The 20,606-nt window shown below is 38.0% G+C and overlaps 1 protein-coding gene across 1 annotated transcript in view; it reads right to left on the reverse strand.

Annotated features, from left to right (window-relative positions):
• Window positions 1-2,460: 2,460 nt before the first annotated feature.
• Window positions 2,461-20,606, reverse strand: part of LOC128471755 (uncharacterized) — a 30,621-nt gene continuing 12,475 nt past the window's right edge. Inside the window, exons 11-26 of the mRNA XM_053453734.1 lie at window positions 19,321-19,478; window positions 16,646-16,779; window positions 16,203-16,371; window positions 15,720-15,900; window positions 10,522-10,698; window positions 9,376-9,618; window positions 9,116-9,234; window positions 8,016-8,126; window positions 7,442-7,613; window positions 6,766-6,898; window positions 5,647-5,750; window positions 5,323-5,568; window positions 4,711-5,055; window positions 3,730-3,887; window positions 3,306-3,439; window positions 2,461-2,608 (exon numbers count right to left, since the gene is read on the reverse strand). Coding sequence (XP_053309709.1) covers window positions 2,461-2,608; window positions 3,306-3,439; window positions 3,730-3,887; window positions 4,711-5,055; window positions 5,323-5,568; window positions 5,647-5,750; window positions 6,766-6,898; window positions 7,442-7,613; window positions 8,016-8,126; window positions 9,116-9,234; window positions 9,376-9,618; window positions 10,522-10,698; window positions 15,720-15,900; window positions 16,203-16,371; window positions 16,646-16,779; window positions 19,321-19,478 — 2,732 coding nt within the window. The remainder of the gene's footprint in view (window positions 2,609-3,305; window positions 3,440-3,729; window positions 3,888-4,710; window positions 5,056-5,322; window positions 5,569-5,646; window positions 5,751-6,765; window positions 6,899-7,441; window positions 7,614-8,015; window positions 8,127-9,115; window positions 9,235-9,375; window positions 9,619-10,521; window positions 10,699-15,719; window positions 15,901-16,202; window positions 16,372-16,645; window positions 16,780-19,320; window positions 19,479-20,606) is intronic.

Consider the following 20,606-nt stretch of genomic DNA (forward strand, 5'->3'; position numbering starts at 1 on the left):
TTTCCCAATAAAAAGCTATTGGTTATCTTACATTTGTCTTTTACAGTTAGGTGCAGAAATATTTGGACACTGAAAATGTCCTGTTTTTTCCTGTTATTCTGGTACAGGTTGATCTTCGTTTCATATGTCTAAAGAATGCTGTTTCAGAATTGGGCTGGCTTTTTTAGTAAAAATGTTTTTTTTTAGTAAAGTCTCATCTGTTTTTTTCTATTCTTGAGGCTTATTAATGGTTTGAACCTTGTGGTGACCCCTCTGTACTTGCTCTTGTGAGGTCTTGACAGCTGGAGAGACTGAACAAGTGTGCATTATTGAGGTATCTGTGAATGAGGGGATGAATGAGTATCTGTAAATGAGTATATGAATGAATGAGTATATGAATGAATGAATGAGTATATGTTAATGAGTATATGAATAAGTGAATGAATGTTTGTGAATGAGTAAATGAATGAATATGTGTATAATAGCATGGATGTGTAAGGAGGGGCATGTTACAGGGAGGCTGTTTGAGGCTAGGATGGCAAGTCCTATGCTTCCAATCTGGGTGTTGGGCAGGTCCTGCTTCCAATCTGGGTGCCAGGGCTGACATGATACTAAAGGGGGGCAATATGCAAGGGTATGGGGGCATTAACTTTTACATATTGCTGACCAGCCCAGATAAAATGCTGCCCTGCAGTATGGAGGATGTATAGACTTATGGAAGGGAACCAACTAGTCAGTAGCAGGGCAGTATTTTATCTGGGTACATGTACAGTCTTTGTCACAAATGCATTGCATTGTGTGGTTAAATCATTATTTCATGTATGGGAGAAAATACAAGCTATCCAACCCAACCTAGTTATTAAATTAACCAATTTACAAATTGATAACTGGGTTCAATTTCACACCCAGGCATGAATACTGCCAGCCCTGTTGAATCTAAACACCAATTAAATAGAACCGGTCTTGCAAAGTAAAGTAGGCCTAAAGAAGTACAGATGTCAGGATGTTATTATAGATTTAACATCATAGGGTATGAGGATGAATTGTCATATTTCCCAATAAAAAGCTATTAGTTATCTTACATTTGTCTTTTACAGTTAGGTGCAGAAATATTTGGACACTGAAAATGTCCTGTTTTTTCCTGTTATTCTGGTACAGGTTGATCTTCGTTTCATATGTCTAAAGAATGCTGTTTCAGAATTGGGCTGGCTTTTTTTAGATGTTTTTTTTTTAGTAAAGTCTCATCTGGTTTTTTCTATTCTTGAGGCTTATTAATGGGTTGAACCTTGTGGTGACCCCTCTGTACTTGCTCTTGTGAGGTCTTGACAGCTGGAGAGACTGAACAAGTGTGCATTATTGAGGTATCTGTGAATGAGGGGATGAATGAGTATCTGTAAATGAGTATATGAATGAATGAATGAGTATATGTTATTGAGTATATGAATAAGTGAATGAATGTTTGTGAATGAGTAAATGAATGAATATGTGTATAATAGCATGGATGTGTAAGGAGGGGAATGTTACAGGGAGGCTGTTTGAGGCTAGGATGGCAAGTCCTATGCTTCCAATCTGGGTGTTGGGCAGGTCCTGCTTCTAATCTGGGTGCCAGGGCTGACATGATACTAAAGGGGGGCAATATGCAAGGGTATGGGGGCATTAACTTTTACATATTGCTGACCAGCCCAGATAAAATGCTGCCCTGCAGTATGGAGGATGTATAGACTTATGGAAGGGAACCAACTAGTCAGTAGCAAGGCAGTATTTTATCTGGGTACATGTACAGTCTTTGTCACAAATGCATTGCATTGTGTGGTTAAATCATTATTTCATGTATGGGAGAAAATACAAGCTATCCAACCCAACCTAGTTATTAAATTAACCAATTTACAAATTGATAACTGGGTTCAATTTCACACCCAGGCATGAATACTGCCAGCCCTGTTGAATCTAAACACCAATTAAATAGAACCGGTCTTGCAAAGTAAAGTAGGCCTAAAGAAGTAGGATCTAAAGAAATTCAAGAACAGATGAGAAACAAAGTCATTGACATCTATCAGTTTAGAAAGGACTACAAAGACATTTCTAAGGCTCTGGGGATCCAGCAGAAAACCTGGAACAGTGGTGAATAAACGAAATAATCATTTTAAATCTGCATTTTGTGTTTACCCATGTTGTCTTTGTCTTATATAAAATTATTTACATGGATTTAAACATTTATGTATGACAAATACGCAAAAATACAAAAAATCAGGAAGGGGCAAACACTTTATCACACCACTGTATGTCTGGTGGAGTTTTAGTTAAATAGTATGCAACAAATGCCGCTTATTGCAGGAATAAGTCATTAAATGAGTCAAAATGCAAATGCAGTAAGCAAAACATATTTACCAATATCTAAAACCAGAGAACAACAGTAAACAAAACAACACCAAGAAATTACTATTATTTCTTTAATAATCAATATCGTTCAGCTCTGGATATTTAGGATCCTTTGACATTAATGACCTTGTACCCTTTCATTGTTAAGAATCTGCCGCACTGAATCATAATCTGTAGTTGCTTTGATCCTTTTGTGTAGGGGATTAACTCCAGCGCGATGCTTGTTTCCTCTTTTGGCTTCAAGGATGTTCTAAAACAAGAAAATAGTTAACATTTCCTATTACTATATATCCATATACAAACATCTTACGTAAACTACAGACAAGTTTAGTGTTATTATAATTTACTTAGTTTACAAAATTCCAGCAAATATTTTAATGATGTTTCAAGGGGACAGTGTGTAAGCTTTATGTGGTAGTCATGTTTCCCCCCCCCCCCAGGCATTAGTGTTTCCTTCACTGGTTCCTTTTTATCAGAATATTTACTTGTGTTTCACTTATAAATATCACCTGGTTTTTCTGTGTCTGCTGGTTCTTCATGCACGGTTACGTGTTCCCGATGCATTCACCCCAGTGGCAGGGTTCAACATTAAACACTAGACACCGACGGCTAAAAACTAATAACTAAATAAAAGCTACACATAAAACACTAGAGGGCACGGTCTGGCAGGCAGAAAGTTTTAAATGTACATAGGAGGAGTCATGGCAGAAGTATACATGTTAAATTTGTATTCTTATATTTATATAGTGGTAACATGTTATTTGTACTATATATTTTGCAGTCATAAAATATATTGGTCATGGAGACATTATGTTCTGGGTTTGATCAACGGATGTCTCTGCCAAGGATGTAGATTTGATCTTTTTGGAACTAAATATATATATAATGGGTCGGGTTTTGTAAAAAAGACTTTTGTGTTGTAATTTAAAGGTGATGTTTCTACTTACAACTTCATGAGCTGCTCTTTAATCAAACCACTGCCCTCAGCATGCAGTTTGCAGTCCACAAGGTCCTCAGACAGAGGGTTAGTAAATGTCACTTCCACATGTAATTGTTTGTTTATTATAGCCTCATTCAGAACCTGCAACCACAAAAAAGTTGCCGTTATTTGTGTTCTGTTAAGAATTAAAATGAAAGGTTATAAACGGTGTTAAGTGTGACATTTTTATTGCAGAACAGCCACAGCAAGTGGGCTACTAAGTTGTCAAGCCGCATGGGGCATGCTATAACTGGAGTTATGGAGTGGGAGTGGGACTAGATGGAGAGATCACCGTAGGTCCAAATGAGGAGACCTGTGATCAACCTACAAACTGCCCTTGCAGCATGGAAAAGAAAACTCCTTGAGGCTTGTCTTAAGTGTTCCTTTCTTACCTTGATATTGACCCTTGGACGTTTCAATGTGATGCTTTTAGAAATAAGTAGTTTTTCTTCCATATCAACTTCACACAAGGCTGTCACTTCAACCACATTGTCATCAGTAAGGGCTCTCGCATACTGGCTGTAAGGGATGTCAAATGGTATTTCTTTTTCTGCAAATTCAAATATAATTCATTATTTCAACCTTATCTGCTGCTTATGTAATATGACATCATGATATTAGTGGTAGAGCTCCATATATATCTATATATTTATATCTATCTACCGTTATAAAAGCCAGAATCACAAACGCATGCTGAGTCCCATAAAGGACAAAACAGATGTCTATTAGTGGTGATCTGACTATTGTACCTCCTTCCTGGGCTTTGTTCAAAGGCCGTGGTACAGCGGACATTAGCTCTTAAAAGAAATAAAGTGGATATTGAGGAAAAAGGGGATCGTTGTTAGCCTTGTGGTGCAAATCCCACCCAAAATCCCTTCCAATGGCCGTAGCACTACAAGCATTCTGGCGTTCATGTTGCTTAAAAATGATGCCTTATTCATAGTTTCATTTGGGAACACTTGCATTGTGCATTGTGCACACCGAGGCTGGTGACCTGAATGCCTGAATTCATATTCTAACAAAATTCTTTTCTGCTAATTAATGAGCAGCTTAGACATTTGTTAACATGTCCTGAAACCCTAGACCTACAGTGACGGCAGTAGATTCAAGAACTGGCTTTAGGGATAACCTAGTTGTATTCCAAAAAAGTATATAGCATATGTGTTAACAACATTCATGATTGTTGGGGCAGGGATTGTGAACAATGGAAACTAAAGGCTAATTTTAAGATTTGCAAAGATAAATATTACACATTTTTTTTAAAAAGATTTTACTTTAATGTCTATCTCTCATAGTTAAAGGAAGACAATTTAAACTAAGAAAACAGCTATGTAATTATTTCCATTAAGAGAAAAAGTATAAAATGTTCACACCTTCTATAGGACGCAGAGTAAGGGATCTGAATTCATTCATGAATTTTCTCATTATTTTTCTGGTATAACTGGTAGCGGTCACATTTAACTTAATCTTCACGGCTTTGTCAGATGAGGTTGAGTTAGAAATCGACAAAATTATTTTGATATCCTCGCCAACAAAAGGAGAATCAATGCTCTTGAGTTTTCCAGATACTTTGGGTCTAATAGCTGGCTTTCGGGCTGGTCTTCTAGCAATGCCTGACGTGACAGGAGTAATCATTCTGCTTGTTTCATCATTAAATGTGGTCCATCCAAACAGCTGGAGAAATGCTTTATAATAAACCTCTCTCTCTTTATCGCTTCCTGAAGGGAATAAACTACAACAGAATCAACGTCCAGGATCAAGCTAGGAATAAAAATAAAAATTTAGTTCTGATTCAATTGGAGTAACAAATTAGTAATTAGATACTCCTAGTTCTGGTCCCGACTAGGGATGACGGGGCTGCCTTGGCAGCTTAAGGCCAGCGACCGCCTGACGAGGTGAATGCGGCTGATAGCTGGATTTGTCCAGCTGCACTTAATGCATTTATGCTTGCACGGTGCAACACCTAATTATCTCTGAAAACTTACCTTCTTCATATTTGTAATGATTTGTGATGTCTATACGGTCATCGGTACCAACAGCTTTGGTGCTTGTAAACTTCCCTATGGAATAACTGTCTGTGTGAATTTGTTCAAACTTTTTTTCGTCCTCGTTGTAAACCCATGCAGCAACGTCAGCATTAACCTCAGAAAATACAAAGGCACCATCATACTTCAGCAAAATCTCTCCTTCCTTAACAGCTTTAACAGATGTAGGCCCAAGCCTAAAAACTCCTACAATGTAAGATATAGTTAGAGCAAGTATGCCCCTTTACCTCTTTTCCAATCCCAATTTACAGTACTTAAGCTTACCGTCACTTCTCTCTTGTGGTGTAGCATCTAAAGCTTGCCATCCGTCATAAGAGTGGCCAAGATCTTTTCTAGTAAGCCAAACCTCGTTCCAGACGTGAAAATTCCTACAAGTAATCACACAGTATCATTATATTCTTATTTTTGCCATTCCAGAATATATATCCAATGAAAACCATATTTTAATAGTCAACACTGCACCCAACAAATTATCTATGATGTATAGAGAAATATTGAATATTATTGTATGTTCACAAGTGTGATATTTTTAAATCACTTATTGTGTCTGTGGTAGTACTCAGTGCCAAGTATAACACCAAGCGTCTGATCGAGTGGTGTAAATCGCCCCACCACTGGACTCTGGAGCAGTAGAAATGTGTTCTGTGGAGTGAGTCTGGGTTTGGCAAGTGTCAGGAGAACGTTACCTGCCTGACTGCATTGTGCCAACTGTAAAGTTTGGTGGAGGAGGGATAACGGTATGTGGCTGTTTTTCAGGGGTTGCGCCCCTTACTTCCAGTGAAGGGAAATCTAAATGCTTCAGTATACAAAGGCATTTTGAGCAATGCTATGCTTCCAACATTGTGGGAACAGTTTGGGGAAGGCCCTTTTCTATTCCCGCATGACTGTGCCCTGGTGCACATAGCAAGGTCCATAAAGACATGGTTGGATGAGTTTGGTGTGGAAGAACCTGACTAGCCCCCCATAGAGCCCTGACCTAAACCCCATCCAACACCTTTGGGATGAACTGGAATGGAGATGCCTGACCTCACAAGTGCTCTACTGAATGAATGGACAAAAACTCCCACACAAACACTCTGAAATCGTGTGAAATGCCTTTCCAGAAGAGTGGAAGCTGTTGTAGCTGCAAAGGGGGCTGCATATTAATATCTATGTATTTGGAATGCAATGTCATAAAAGTCTCCATATAGCGTAAGTTATCTTCCCCATTGTGGTCCAGCTGGAGACCCACAGGCCTACAGCCATTAAAACATTTTGTACAAATCTCATCTTGTTTAAAAGGTATTATACAGTGTATAATAAGTGTATTATATCAGTATGTTAATTGCATTCAGCCCTACCACCACCACCACATAAAAACACTATTATTATTACTTTTCTTACCAAATGCTGTCATTTCCCTTCAGACTGTTCCCTTCTTCATCGAAGTACGAGTCAATGCTAAGGTTGGCATTGGTGTCATGAGCAGAGGAAAAATTTGTAACAATACGAGTTGGAATTCCCAAACATCTCAGTACTAAAAGAAAACAAAGGAATGATTGGGAGAGGAAAATATGTTATCTATATCTACAAAGAGAATAACTTTTTTTTATTACTAGTATCTGATAGATTTTATTATCAAAAACATGTTCCTTTTTTTTAAATGTTTAGTGTTTGCGTAATATGTTTGAAGCTTTGTATTAGCCCCTTGTATATGTTTTAGCTCTGGTATCTGGTAGCCCAATCTACTAGACATATACCCTGACTACTTATCATAGTGCCTATAGTAAACAAAGGTTTATTTTCAATCACCCAGACATTCTTGCCAACAAAAGTCTTTGGGGAACAGACTACTCAGCAAGCCATAAAGAAAAAGCTCAGTGTGATGTCTGAACATGGAAAGTCACTCAAAATATATAAATGATGACAATGGCTGCCTCAAGTCTGGAAATAAAGTAGGTTCTTCGGAACAAAATTAGACAGAACTAGGTTACTGTGTGCAGAACTAGATTTTATGATCAGAGAGAAAAATATTGTTTTCCATCAAACTTGCTTTTTAAGAGGCATCATCCATAAGTACCTGTACAAAGCACCCCTGCAAAGACCCAACACTGCCCGTAACGCACTGGTCCAGATGTTATCCATTTCTTCATAATCTGAACACTTCCTGTCCAGCTTACTGGACTTACGCCTCCATCATATTGCCCACTCCAGTTGCCAACAACAACACCATTGTCATCATTACTATTAATCTAAAATGAGAAAAGGGTTTTCATTATTACATTTTCTTGACCATGTAGACCTTTTACTGCACACCATACATGTATAATTTTGAAGGTCACCTGTGTGGCATGAAGAATGCCTGATATTTAGAATCAGCAAGTTAATATTTAGAATCACCACTTAAGTGGGTTTTTGAAGAAGACTTGCAGTTTCAGATAACCAATTTCTGAATGAATTAAACCTCAGTAAGGTTCTTCTGCAGGGAGCAGGCGCTTGGGTGGTGAGTTTTCTTTTACTGCACACATTGAGCAGAGACATTTCTGCAGGTGAAGCTGGGACTGGGCTGCTGGCCCTTAATAATACATACAGTTTAGACTGAAACCCTTCTGCAAAACCTTGTTATACACAGTCCAAAGTCGAGTTTTCTTTACCATTGCACTACATATTCTCCCCACATGCTTTGGATCATGGAGGAGTGAATTGTCCACTAAGGAGTTCTTTTCCAGTAGCGTTAAGCAAATATCCAAGATTCCTTCTTCAAACTAGAAAAGAGAATATGTAAATTGAAAATGCTATTTTAAAGAATGCAATATGTAAAAAATGTCAGACACATCCATATTTTAAAGGATTATACAGAACTAAATTTCCACTAATATTAGAAAAAAAAATGATACCCCAGAGTAAGGAGGGAGATTAAGTTGCAGATGCAGGGCAGGGCACATGGTAGACATGGGCAGACAAACACATCTGACAGAGACAAGATTCCCCCCCTAATATTAGAAATAAACCATGCCAAGTAATTTTTTGCACTACACTTCAGACACTTACAGAATGGTAGATGAGTCTCAATTTCAGCTTCAACATCAACCCTGTCACTGCCTCACTCTCCTAACTCCAATCAGTCTGCGGCTGCTACTGGCAAGTTAAGATGGCGTCAGCACTCTTCTATGCCTATGATTATCTCTTCCCCTGTAGATACTGGCTGGCCAGAGTGAGAAAAAGTTAAGAAAAAACTCCACTGGTTGTTGGACCCATCAATCACAGCCATAACCATAATTTTGCTCTTACGGACTTCAAAATCCTGTTGCCAAAGCCATTGGTCTCCTCAGGCCAAGCTGCTCTGTTCTGTACCTTGGCCATCCCTTTGCCAGGGGGACTAAAATCCCCAATTTCTCAAAAGCCAAAGTGCTCAGTGCGGTTGCAACTGAACTTGGTCTCTGAGGAACAGGGATTTTCATCTCTTTGGATGTGGTGGATACATTTCTAATTTTTCTATTGGTACAAAAACCCAACAAATATTTTTACATGAGATATGCCACTTTTTATGCAACCATCACATTCTGAAAAACCATTCGAACACCCACAGTTTTGCATGTCACCCTCTGTTTTTTTTTTATAACTTATAACTACCGGTATCTACTGCGATTCAGAATATTTCTGTGATTCCTACCATTTTTACTCATAACTAAATAAGTTAAAGAAACTGTAAACTAGTAATGATTATGTATTTATTCCAACATAATGTACTCACTTGTCCCAGGTTCCATCCTTGCTCTCCAATGTAAGTATCGTCTCCATAATACAAGATGGTATTGTCACTTAATATGTATTCTATTCTTTCTTCTTCATTATCCAGGTAAACATCATCCTCTTAAACAACAAGTTGTTACGTATTTTATTAATTTACTTATAATCTTATGATCTAATATCTAGGAAAATAATATTTTGAAAACCGTTCAAACGTGCATTTGACTGATAGCATAAAGGGACAGGGGTTAGAAATTTAATTACCAGATTCCCATGGATTGAAGAGTAGTATGAATTCTCCAATTAGATGAGAAGAAATGTTTTCTGAGAAAAGCTGCACCCTGAGCTTGTACCGACCGATGGGGACATTCACTGGGCTTATGAAAGTTACCAGCAAGGAACTTGAACCAGTTGAATCAGCGGTGGCACTCCACAGGTCAACAGTATCCACAGACGAAGACAGGAAAAACTTAGCCTTTGTTCGGTTTTCCACCTGGGGTGAATTTCCTTAAAGGAATCACATAATAATTAGATTTACCAGCTTGCATTTGTGGGGGTGCAAATTTTACATTTGAAGCACACTGGACATGAACATTTATGCTGCCCATGGTTTAGAAAAGTTAAGAAAATTTGATGGAAATGCCCAAACAATGTGTCATGTAGGGTGATGGATGGGATGGATGAAAATTAAACTGTATTTGGTAAAGGTTTGGTTTTTGGTAGTGCATTGTAAGTCACTGTCTTTTGTGCTTTATGGTTTATTCAACCCAACTTTTATTATTATTATTACATTTTATTGGCAGCAGATTCTGTAGCGTTATTACATTGTGGAAGAATGCAAAACGATAACATTAACAATATACAAAATGAACATGACTACACAGAAGGCATAATGATACAGGCAAAGAGGGCCCTTTACTTATATATATTTACAATATATATGAAGGTACAGGGAAGGAGAGCGACTGCCTGGGCAAGGATGGCTGGATTGTAGAAAATGTTAGAAGTCAGTTATCTGTAATCTGAAAGGATGAGGAAACAGCATGCAGGTTTTACTGGAGATGCAAGTGGGAAGAAGTAATAACGGTTGTGGAGAGATGAGTAATGGCAGAGAAAAAAGGCTGGTTAGGGGAGTATTTGGGGACAAGAGCAGAGATAATAGGGGGTGCAGTGTCGTTATGGTCAATGTGTCTTCGACCACAATTTGCCCGCCATCTTTAAAATGACAAAAGAAGCATTATTTCGTTTGTATGATAGCTGACAAGGGAACTGCTGTGTTCTGCTGCACACAGAAAGCAATTGTTATAGCGATAAAAGAGAAGGAGCTGTTAGTGGCCGTTGCAGTTTTTCATGACTACTTTAAAAAACTTTTGATGCGGTTTCAGAGACTTTGCATATAAATTAGGTCACCTCGTTCTACTATGAAGGCGATGCCATCCTCAGATTCCAGAGCCCTGTTAAAGTTCAGGTTGATCTGAAACGCCTGCTTCCTTCTCAGGATGAGCTCGTCGCTCATGTAATCACTAGTGTGATGCGCAGCCTTGTTTTCTACCAAGTTAAGATTCACGCTTTTCAGTTGCAGCCAATCTAGAAAAAGGATAAATCGGTTTCAGAACCCAAATTTCAAAAATTAAAATCAGTCAATTATCTCTGTCTGTCTAGGTATCTACCTGATAATGCTGAACATGAGCAACTAGCAATACTTAAATAGACAGGAGTAGTCAGACAGCGATACATACATATGAGGCTGGAACACTAGAAATATGTACAATTTCAGAATGGTTGCAACAATTAATGTATAAGGAGAAAAATATAAAATTTTAGATACATACCTATGCATCAAAGCAAAAAGCATCTCTGGATCCCTGGTGCACCAACATCCCCAGATATTGTTAGATATACATAATCACCAAGCAGCGTTACATGGATTTGCAAAACGGATCTATAAATTGTACTAGCCAATTCACCGTGTTCATCATTATTTATGAAAATATTCATTGTACATGCGTATTTTATCAAAAGAGCTGTGCATATGGGCCACATTAAAAACTAGTTTGTTTTTTTAAGTAAAACGATGTCACTGCAAAATGTACAGTTTCCATTACATAATAATGGCATGCATTTTAAATATGATGAAAAAGCTGGATTCATACCAGATTCCTCTTATTAACTTTGAATAACTAGGATTTAATAATGCCCATCATCTGTGAACTACAGAAACCCTGTCACCCAGTGTCAACTAATTTAAATAATTGACACAATATTAAAATATGCAGTAACCTCAACTATGTTGCAATCTATGGCCCTGTTAAATGTTGCAATGCCTTTGTAACAATGTTTTATTATTATTATAGTTAATTTATACAGATACCTCCCTTCCTTGTGTTGATACAGTTTCCTTGATTCTTAGAAAGCCAGATACATCGGCTAACAAGCATGTATGGTCTAAAAAGTCCACTCAATGCATAAATAAACTGGTACAAATTATTTTTGGATTGTAGTAGGACTGACATTTAGCAGAACATTAAGTTGAGTATATTTGAAAGTTAATATCTCCATGCTTTTAGTGATCAGGATGTTAACATTTGTCAGCTGGAAGGTTAAAACAATGCTCGAAAAAATAGCTAAACTGTTATTGTTATTTGCACAAATCACACTGTTTTGTGGCTCAGTGAGATAAGTGCAAAAGTCACAGGTTGTGACTATTGCCCCATCTCAAAGTATCTAGAAGATGATACTTTCCCAACGCGCCTAGTGGGTTGGAAATGAGACATTTTCCTTGTTGGACACTCGTAAGAGGCTACAAGGGACCAGGGAGGAGAATGAATGCAGGAAAAGATCTTTTCTGAAATAGACATCACAAAAAGAAGCTCAAATAAGCATAGGATGATTAAAAATGCTATGCCACACAGCAGATGGTTGGCAACTTTTCACCCTGATGGGGGCAAACTTACTGCCATCTATGTAAGTGTACACATGCTCTCACGCCTCTCATAACTGGTTTGGCCAGTTTAAAGAATTTTGCCCAAGTGTAATTGTCCCTTTGCCCCCCTGTCCTTGATTCTACCATGTGCGAGACTTTCCTTTTTTCAAAAAATTCACTAAATGATCATTGCAAGTAAGCAATTAAACATTAAAGTATCCTTAATGCAAGCTACATAACAGAAAAAATGTATTAAAATTGAAATTGAATTTATGTTTACAATACGTTATATCAAGTACATTTCATATAAATAATGACTCCTAAATTCTGGAAAACAGAGTGTTTTTGCTGTGCTCTTGGAAATCCTTTGTTCATTTTTCCACCCAAAGTTGCACATGGTTATGTCAGAGAAGCTCAATGTGCACATTTGCATTAGTCATATGTATATTTAATGTCAAAGTAATTGCTGAAGGCCGTGTAGTCGCACATGTAAAGTCTTTAAATGCCTAGATACTGGACCGACTTGTTTCAGATGCTTTGTAATGCAGACGGCATCCCAACATCATAGGTTAAGTATCTACTCTTACGCAATACTCACTTGCCATGATGACCGCTTGATTGTATTCCTCCGAGTTATTGTGTTTTAAGACTTAAATACTATTACGCAAATATGTGTGCATCATGAATAATTGGCTGCGAATGAAGGAGGTGTGGATCTAAATCATGTTGTGGTTTTAAAATATTTTATGTACGATTTCCTGATGGCAACTGAAGGTAAAAAGAAGAAGTTGTGAAGCATGAAGGGTAATCAAGGGCACATTTCCTTGAACCTATTGTGTGTGTTATATCTAATAAACGCAACGCATATGTTACATTGCCAAAACAAATTCCATAGAAACCTCTGATTTCTCAACTTTTAACGACAACTATTAAAGAACGTTACCATTACCTAATTCTAAACACAAATTGATGCTGAAAATTGCCTAGCACATGAAATTAACCCTGGAATGCCTGTCTGTAGTGCTGCATATATTCATGTAGATTTAGGACAATGATAGAAATTCCCATAACAATTTTGTGTTCAGCCTTTATCACAGTAACATAAATTACAGAGGCCTAAAGAGAGGTTTATTCCTAGTTTAAAAAGTGGTGTTATCATAATAATTGGATACAAATCGCTTATCGACCTTTTGGGTAAGATCAAGTGAGAGAGGGAAAGCTTGGTCCTCTGGCCTTAGGCCAAGGAAAGCAGGCCTTTGGTCTTTGGTCCAAGATTGCGCGCTCTGGACAGGGTGAATGTAAGCACTTTTTGCACCTCGGACATGCACTTTTTATTCTTGTATACACTACCCCAGCCTTTTGGCTCGGTGTGCGGTGTATACAGGGTACATTTTTTATCACACAAGCCCAAGGGCTGGGACTTCAGTAAACATATCGCACATCGTTTTTGACACTTGAAAGCCAAGGTGGAGCCGGGTCCCCTAAAAAGGTCCGGCTTTTCTAGTGAGGAGGGGAGTTAGGTAGCTCTTTTGAGGAAATGGGCCGCATAGCCTTCGGAAGTGGGACCCCCAAAGAAAATGAAGACCTGGTGTCCACCGCACCCTTATGGCACGTTGACACAAGCGTCTTTTTCATTTTTTCTTCACTGCAGAGCCAATCACCTCGGGGCTTCACAAATATAAAAAAATTGCATTGGATAAAAGGGTGATAAGAACACTTGCACAAAACTGGACTTTAGAAATAACCCAAATGGAATCTTGTATGTTTTTTGTTGGATTAAGCCGGGGATCTAGCCCAGGGTTCTTATTGTAAACTGATTTCTATGCAAGAGCAAAACCGTTTCATGGACCTTATTGCTTTTAACACATCAATGTTTTTAAAGTGTAATGATTTTACAAATTTAATTATATACAAAGAAAACATGTACATTGTGTATTATTCATTTTATCTGGGTAGTGACGAGTAGTGGAGGCAAAGGAAGTTTCTGATAAGATACACATAAACACAAGTATTGTTTGCTGATTGCAATACTCACAGGCTACACCCTGTTAGTGTATAGTATGACGAACTATGGGTGAGCACAGCTAATCTAGTCATTGTTCTAAGTGTCAGCTCACTGGTTGAGTGTTCTGTCCGCACCATACCTCGGAACTCAACCAGGAAGTTGAGGTGATCACCACGGTTCACGAGAATCAATTGATGTTCAGATGAGGGAATGGTGTTTGGTCCTGCTCACCCCAGTTATGGCCACTCGCTGATTACTTTCAAGTTTATCGAGGCTACCCCTACCTTGAACCCACCCTCTCCCACGTCTCATAAGGAGCAGCAGAGGGAGATCCCTGGTCGTTCCCAGGTATGGTCGTGATGTGGCAATTCACGGTCTGCTGCTTTGCTATTCATGTCAGTCTTGATGACCGATGATAGCTAATAAATCTTAACCATTTAGTTTAATACAAATACATTTTGTCAAATAATTGAGACTAATCTTTCCACTCTATATACCAAAGTATAGTGTTTCTGTTTGAAACAATATCCTTCATTTTGCATGCAGAGACAACTTAGCCAACTTAGCCATCAGCCTTCTTTATTGAGGGTATAGTCGTTATAGAACCCGGACACGAGAGGGAAGTGCATTCTTGCCTAATGAAAGAAGTGTGAATAACTTTGAACCTTATAGGTACCATTATGCTTGGTGTAATCCCTCCCACTACAACTAAAAAGTAGAATTATACCAATATCTGCCATTCATTTTCTAGCATTTTCATAATGCATACTTTTCTGTTAGATGTAATAAGATATATTGCTTTTGCTACCCTGCAATTGTTACAATGCTTTTTTAATAACTATAAGTAAACTTTTTTAGATGGCAGTTGCTAGGTAATTGTGCTTAGGTAACATCCTCTGTGCTAAGGTTGTGCTAGAAATCTCTTGTATGCGAAGAGGAACTACTCCACTTTCACCATTGAGGTCAAGGGTGTAGTAACATGCACTGTGACATAAGAGACCATTGCATGGAAGGAAGGATAACGGAAGAAAGTTCAAATATCTGTAATCAGTAAGAGGGTAGACATTATATATTTCAGGCAATTAACCCTCAGAAAGCTCAAACCAAAGGGAGGAGACCATTTTATCCTGAATTATCCTAACATTGGAGGCTGCTAAGTAGATTTAGTTGCAAAGTGAAGAACTAGAATAAAATGTAGGTCTACTGACTAAAAAGTCAAGTGGTTAGTTGAATTAAGGGTTTTTCAATTGGGACTTCAATCACATGGCCTTGCATGCTAATACTTGCAAAACAATTTCATGAGTGCCTGTGACTTTACATTTTGAGAGTTTCAGATGAGGACATGCAAGTCCAAGAACAAAACACATATCTTTGTCTGAAACTTGCAAAATTTGTTCAACCCCAATACATATGATTTTTTTTTTAAATATAGAAAGAAAGGAGGGGATTCGACAATATTCCTTTCTTTTTCCCCCCTTTATACCACACACCTTCTATTCACGACTCTGTAGGATGAGAAGTTAGACATCTATTTAAACATCCTATAGAAGGCAAAGAGCTCATCCTGTGCCTTTACCTCACCCCAAATCCCATGGCATTGTTTGGTATGCTCTCTCCACATTACATTTATGCCAACCTCTAACTTTATTAAGACCTTTCCCATCCCCACCTTGGACCAACTCCCCTTTCCTCCCATAAGGAGAAGGATATAGAGAGCCACAGAGGACGAGGGCTCAAGAGCATCACTGATCAAAGCTGGATGCTTAAATGTAATTTTGCGATTTTGCTTCCCACACTGATTTTCCCTGTCCTCCTTCCTGGTACCCAAAGGGTCCTGCTTACACTGATGGAATCCTTTTCCCTATATTAAGGCTGAGGTGCTCTGTTTATTACAAGGCAAAATGTCTAGTGGATTGGGTGAAGTAACATAATAATTTACATGTGACACTTCCTGCCTTCCTGCTTTTATTATTTTGTAACAGACCTTAACACATGCAAAAATATGTTACAAGCATTGTATTTTGTGTTTACTCATTGCTGAAACAGTAAGCGACGCTGTATTTTTTACAGTTTTAGTGATACTAGTGAAATACATATAACTAGGCATATACGGTATATTAAAACAAGTTGAACATTTCTGCCTACAGCACTTTAGTCTAAAACAGCCATCTCCATGGCATCTGGAACATTTTCCACATATACGCTTTGGAATCCTTTAATGACAGGAAAATATTTGGAAGCAAAATCCACGACCAACTGCTTGTCGCCACTTCGATAAGGTGTAATTTCCAGTCTGATGCTACCAATCCCTTTAGGCTCCAACTTTGGTACCCTATAACGACAAGAAGGATTTCCCCATAATTATTTGGATATAACAAACAAATACTATAATATTTCAATAATAATTTTTGAGAAATGAGGGTTCTATCCAAAAGTTTTGTTGCCACAGTTTGAGCTCCTTTAAATATGGGGGCTCCAGTTTTCTTGCTATCGCTAGGAAAAGATAATTTAATATTCTCATTGACAAGAGGCCAGTTTGGTTCTCTTCTTTCCCCAGATCAAACCTACATAACTTAAGAAGTTTGCAAAACATCTCATGATCTTACTTTTTCTTGATCTGTTTCTCGACCAAGCCGCTTCCTTCTAATACAAGGACCCCATCTTTTAGCCACTCAGAGAGAGGATTTTTATAGTTGATCATCAATTCCAAAGGCTCATCCACCACAGGATAACCGAGGATCTCCAGAAGAGAGAACATATCACATTATTCAAATAACTTGCCTTAGTCTAGGAGCAACGTGCCTCAATCTAGAAGTAATTAATCTGTTCATGTCTGTTCCTAGGCATGGATGGTACCTATAACTGTGACAATATACAGTATACATGACATTTATCATACATTTATCATACATTTATCATACATTTGCATACATTTCATTTATCACTTGAAAGTGTAATGACCTGTGAATCCACATAAGAACAAGCAATTTCTACCTTTTACATTGTTGCATTTGGTAGATCGTCCACATGTGTCTGTGTGAACGCATGCAAAGTCTTCCAGTAGTCGGGTAGAGAGGGTCTGGTTTGGTTTGTGCCAGAGCTGCCTTAATCACATCTGACTTAATAACTGATGCTCATTTGTGAGCGTTTGCCTGAATACGAATTACATTTTGCTATCAAAGTTAAGTTGATTTTAATTGATGATATTGGTTTTAAAGTGTAGCCTGCAAGTGCGTTATAAACTTAACCAGGCAGATACATCAGAGATTTTGTATAGTACAGTTTAAATGCAAAATGGACAGATCAGCAGGGACATTCATTCCATTGTCTGCTGCGGTGATTGAATGACTGTTGATCCATAATCTTATTGAACCTTTTCTGAGAGTTTGCTTGTGCAATAGTGTTTTATTAATCATGTCAGTAAGTGACGCATGCTTGCAGTGAAAAGAAGTAGTATAAATGATCCGCTTCCCTAACATCTTGAGCGGTAAAGGTTGTAATATGGATGAGGCCAAACGTTATTTATTATACACTTTAATACTGTGTAATCAATCATGTCACTGACAATTTCAGTATTGAGACAAACTCAACATAACCATGATCAAGATCAGTTTCCTTGTCCTTCCTGGTAAAATTACTTACCTACCAAAGATTCATTTTAACCCCTTAATGACAAAGCCCGTACATGTACGGGCTCAAAATGCATTGTTTTCAATGGGTTTAGGGACCGCCCATTGTCCTTAAGGGGTTAATAACTGGCCTTATGGTTTGCAGGAATGTAAATAGCTGCCTGTGACATGTAAGCATTCAAATAATATACAATATCATGTTTACAATTACAACACCAAATACCAGACAGCTTAACAGGGCTGGCCCAAGACATAGTGCCGCCTGGGGCGAAGTTTGAACTGCCGCTCCCCCCCCCGCTGACGCCACTGCTCATTATCTATCCTTTCTCTCCCTACCTCCCTATGATCTACCCTCTCCCTCCCTCCCTACTATCTACCCTATCTACCCCCTCTTTGTACTTCACCTTCCAGCAGTCCTGATGATAACTAACAACTATTTTACTATTTAGTTTACAAATACAAATACATTTTTTTTCAAATAATTGAGACTATTCCTTCTACTCTATATACCAAAGTATAGTGTGCATTCTTGCCTAATGAAAGAAGTGTGAATTACTTTAAACTTTATGGGTACCATTATGCTTGGTGTAATCCCTCCCACAATACAACTAAAAAGTAGAATGATACCTATATCTGCCATTCATTTTCTAGTATTTATCATAAAACATACACTCTTCTTCATGACACTTAACAAGGTACCAGTGGAGATAAGTTTACAGTCAAATAAGTACACATTTATTTTGGAGTTATTTATGGGTATGAATAAACAACACTAATTACAATCATTATATAAGATCACAATGTCAAATAAGGAAAGAAATGCCATTATTAACCCCTTCAGTCCCTATGGACGTACCGGTACGTCCAAAAACGCATCCCAAAAATCCCCTATGGACACATCCCTGCCGCTACACGGGAGATCAGGCTGTTTGACAGCCTGGACTCTCCCCCTGACAGCAGAAGCCAGCTTTCTGCTGTCCGATCTGATGTAACATCTCCCCCCACGAAAGCCGGAAAACTGTTAAATTTTTAAACGCCGATCGCGCAATTGGGGATTCCCTTCCGCATCACCCGGAAGGTCATCGGAGGACAGGATATCCCCTACAGGGATATCCGGTTGCTCCGTTGAGGCACAGACACTGTAATCTCTATGCAAGTATGTGGGGACCTGCATAGAGATCACAGTGTGATCAGTGCAGGGGGGATCGCAGGGAGGAGAGCGAGAAACCATGTTTCCTTCACTGTAGTTAGCAATGGAAAGAACGGTCTTAAAATGTTGGTGCATATAAATGAGTCTAATGGGGGAGGTCAGTGGTCTAGCCGGTAAGACGTTCCTTCTCTTTGTTCTACAATGATTCAATCTACTATTACAATGAGTTAGGGAAAGGCTGTACTGCTTCATGCTTAGTAACGCAACTTTGGCAAACTGTAAACTTGAAATTATACTCTAAACTTACCACTACCATAGATATCCGCAAAGTTTATAAGACCCAAGAGTGTTCAGATATACGTTTATGTATATTTGTCTACATTAGCATGTAAGATAACCAAAGGCTTACATTTCGGCCAACTCTTGCGATGCGGCCAAAGCTCAACTATATATAATAGCAATATATATGAGTGTGAGAAAATGAATAAGTTGTGTATTGTACCTTAATTTCTACGGGAGGCTTTTCTATAGATACCACCCTGCGTACCAGCAGCTTCTTTTTCGATTTTAATACACACAAAGCAGCAACTTCAATAAGATTATCTTGTGTCAATTCCTCCTCATAATCACCGGCAGGTATGTTTACCGGAATCTGTGTTTCTGTAATATAATTGTGAAAAATGTAGTCATTTTGTTATTTGCTTGGAGATGCTTTTCTTAAATGCAGATAGTAGTTCTTATAGTAGATGTTAGACTTGATTAAACTGTAGACTACTTTTTTCATAAAATTAACATTCTACATTAAAATCAACAACAAGTAAGCAATTCACCTTCCAGGGCATAAATCCAACTGCTTAAAATACATTTAGCATGCATATCTTATAACCATGTCCATGTCCTCTAATAGGATCAAAAAATAATGCCTAATTGAGGTTAACACACATTGTTGCCACAGCAGAAGCTCATCACAGCCATTGTGATACAGACAGTAGTAATGTGTTTTTATTTTGCAGTTAATATTATGCATCAACTGATATAGTTAAAATAACTACATTTGTGCGTCAAATGCTAAAATGAGACTGAAATACATGTTTGGATAAGAAACCAGCTCTATGAAAATGAGCACCAACATAGCATTTAATGTATACTGCAAAATTTGTACATGTGCCTTATTGGATACTTTTCAAGGAAAGTGAAATCATTTATAAAAACAATGAAAATCGACCATCACGACATGACTATAGCTAATACAGACACATGCACATAGTTGTTATCATTAGTATTTGGTAATTTATAAATTGTATATGTTATTGCAGTATGTGCTTCTCACCAAGTAAAATAAGCATCTTTACTTGGAATATTTTCCAATCTGAGGGATAAATACGAATGGTCGCATCACTAGGCGGACATTAATATAATTGTGCATATTATGATACATCTTCAGACGCTGGCAGAACTTCCTGAAAACATGGTGTATCTCTCAACAGATACAGATGTTTTGTCTGTTCATCCTCTCACCTCATCAGCAACTAGATCATCTAAATTTAGACAGTTCTAGTTTTGTGTATTTGTCACATTTAAATGTTTCAGAACTAATTTTAGGACAACATGAGTATAACAGAAGCTGGACCACCATTTTCTTAAGATTATTGGGACTACAGTTGACTTACAAATGTTGAATTTTGTGCCACACTTGACAACAACTGCAATCACACATTTTTGATAACTGGCAATGAGTTTTTTCATATCGCTGTGGAGGGATTTAGGCAAAATTGTTTTAATTAGCCA

Source organism: Spea bombifrons, chromosome 13 (genome assembly GCF_027358695.1).
Source record: "Spea bombifrons isolate aSpeBom1 chromosome 13, aSpeBom1.2.pri, whole genome shotgun sequence".
NCBI classification, from domain to species: Eukaryota; Metazoa; Chordata; class Amphibia; order Anura; family Pelobatidae; genus Spea; species Spea bombifrons.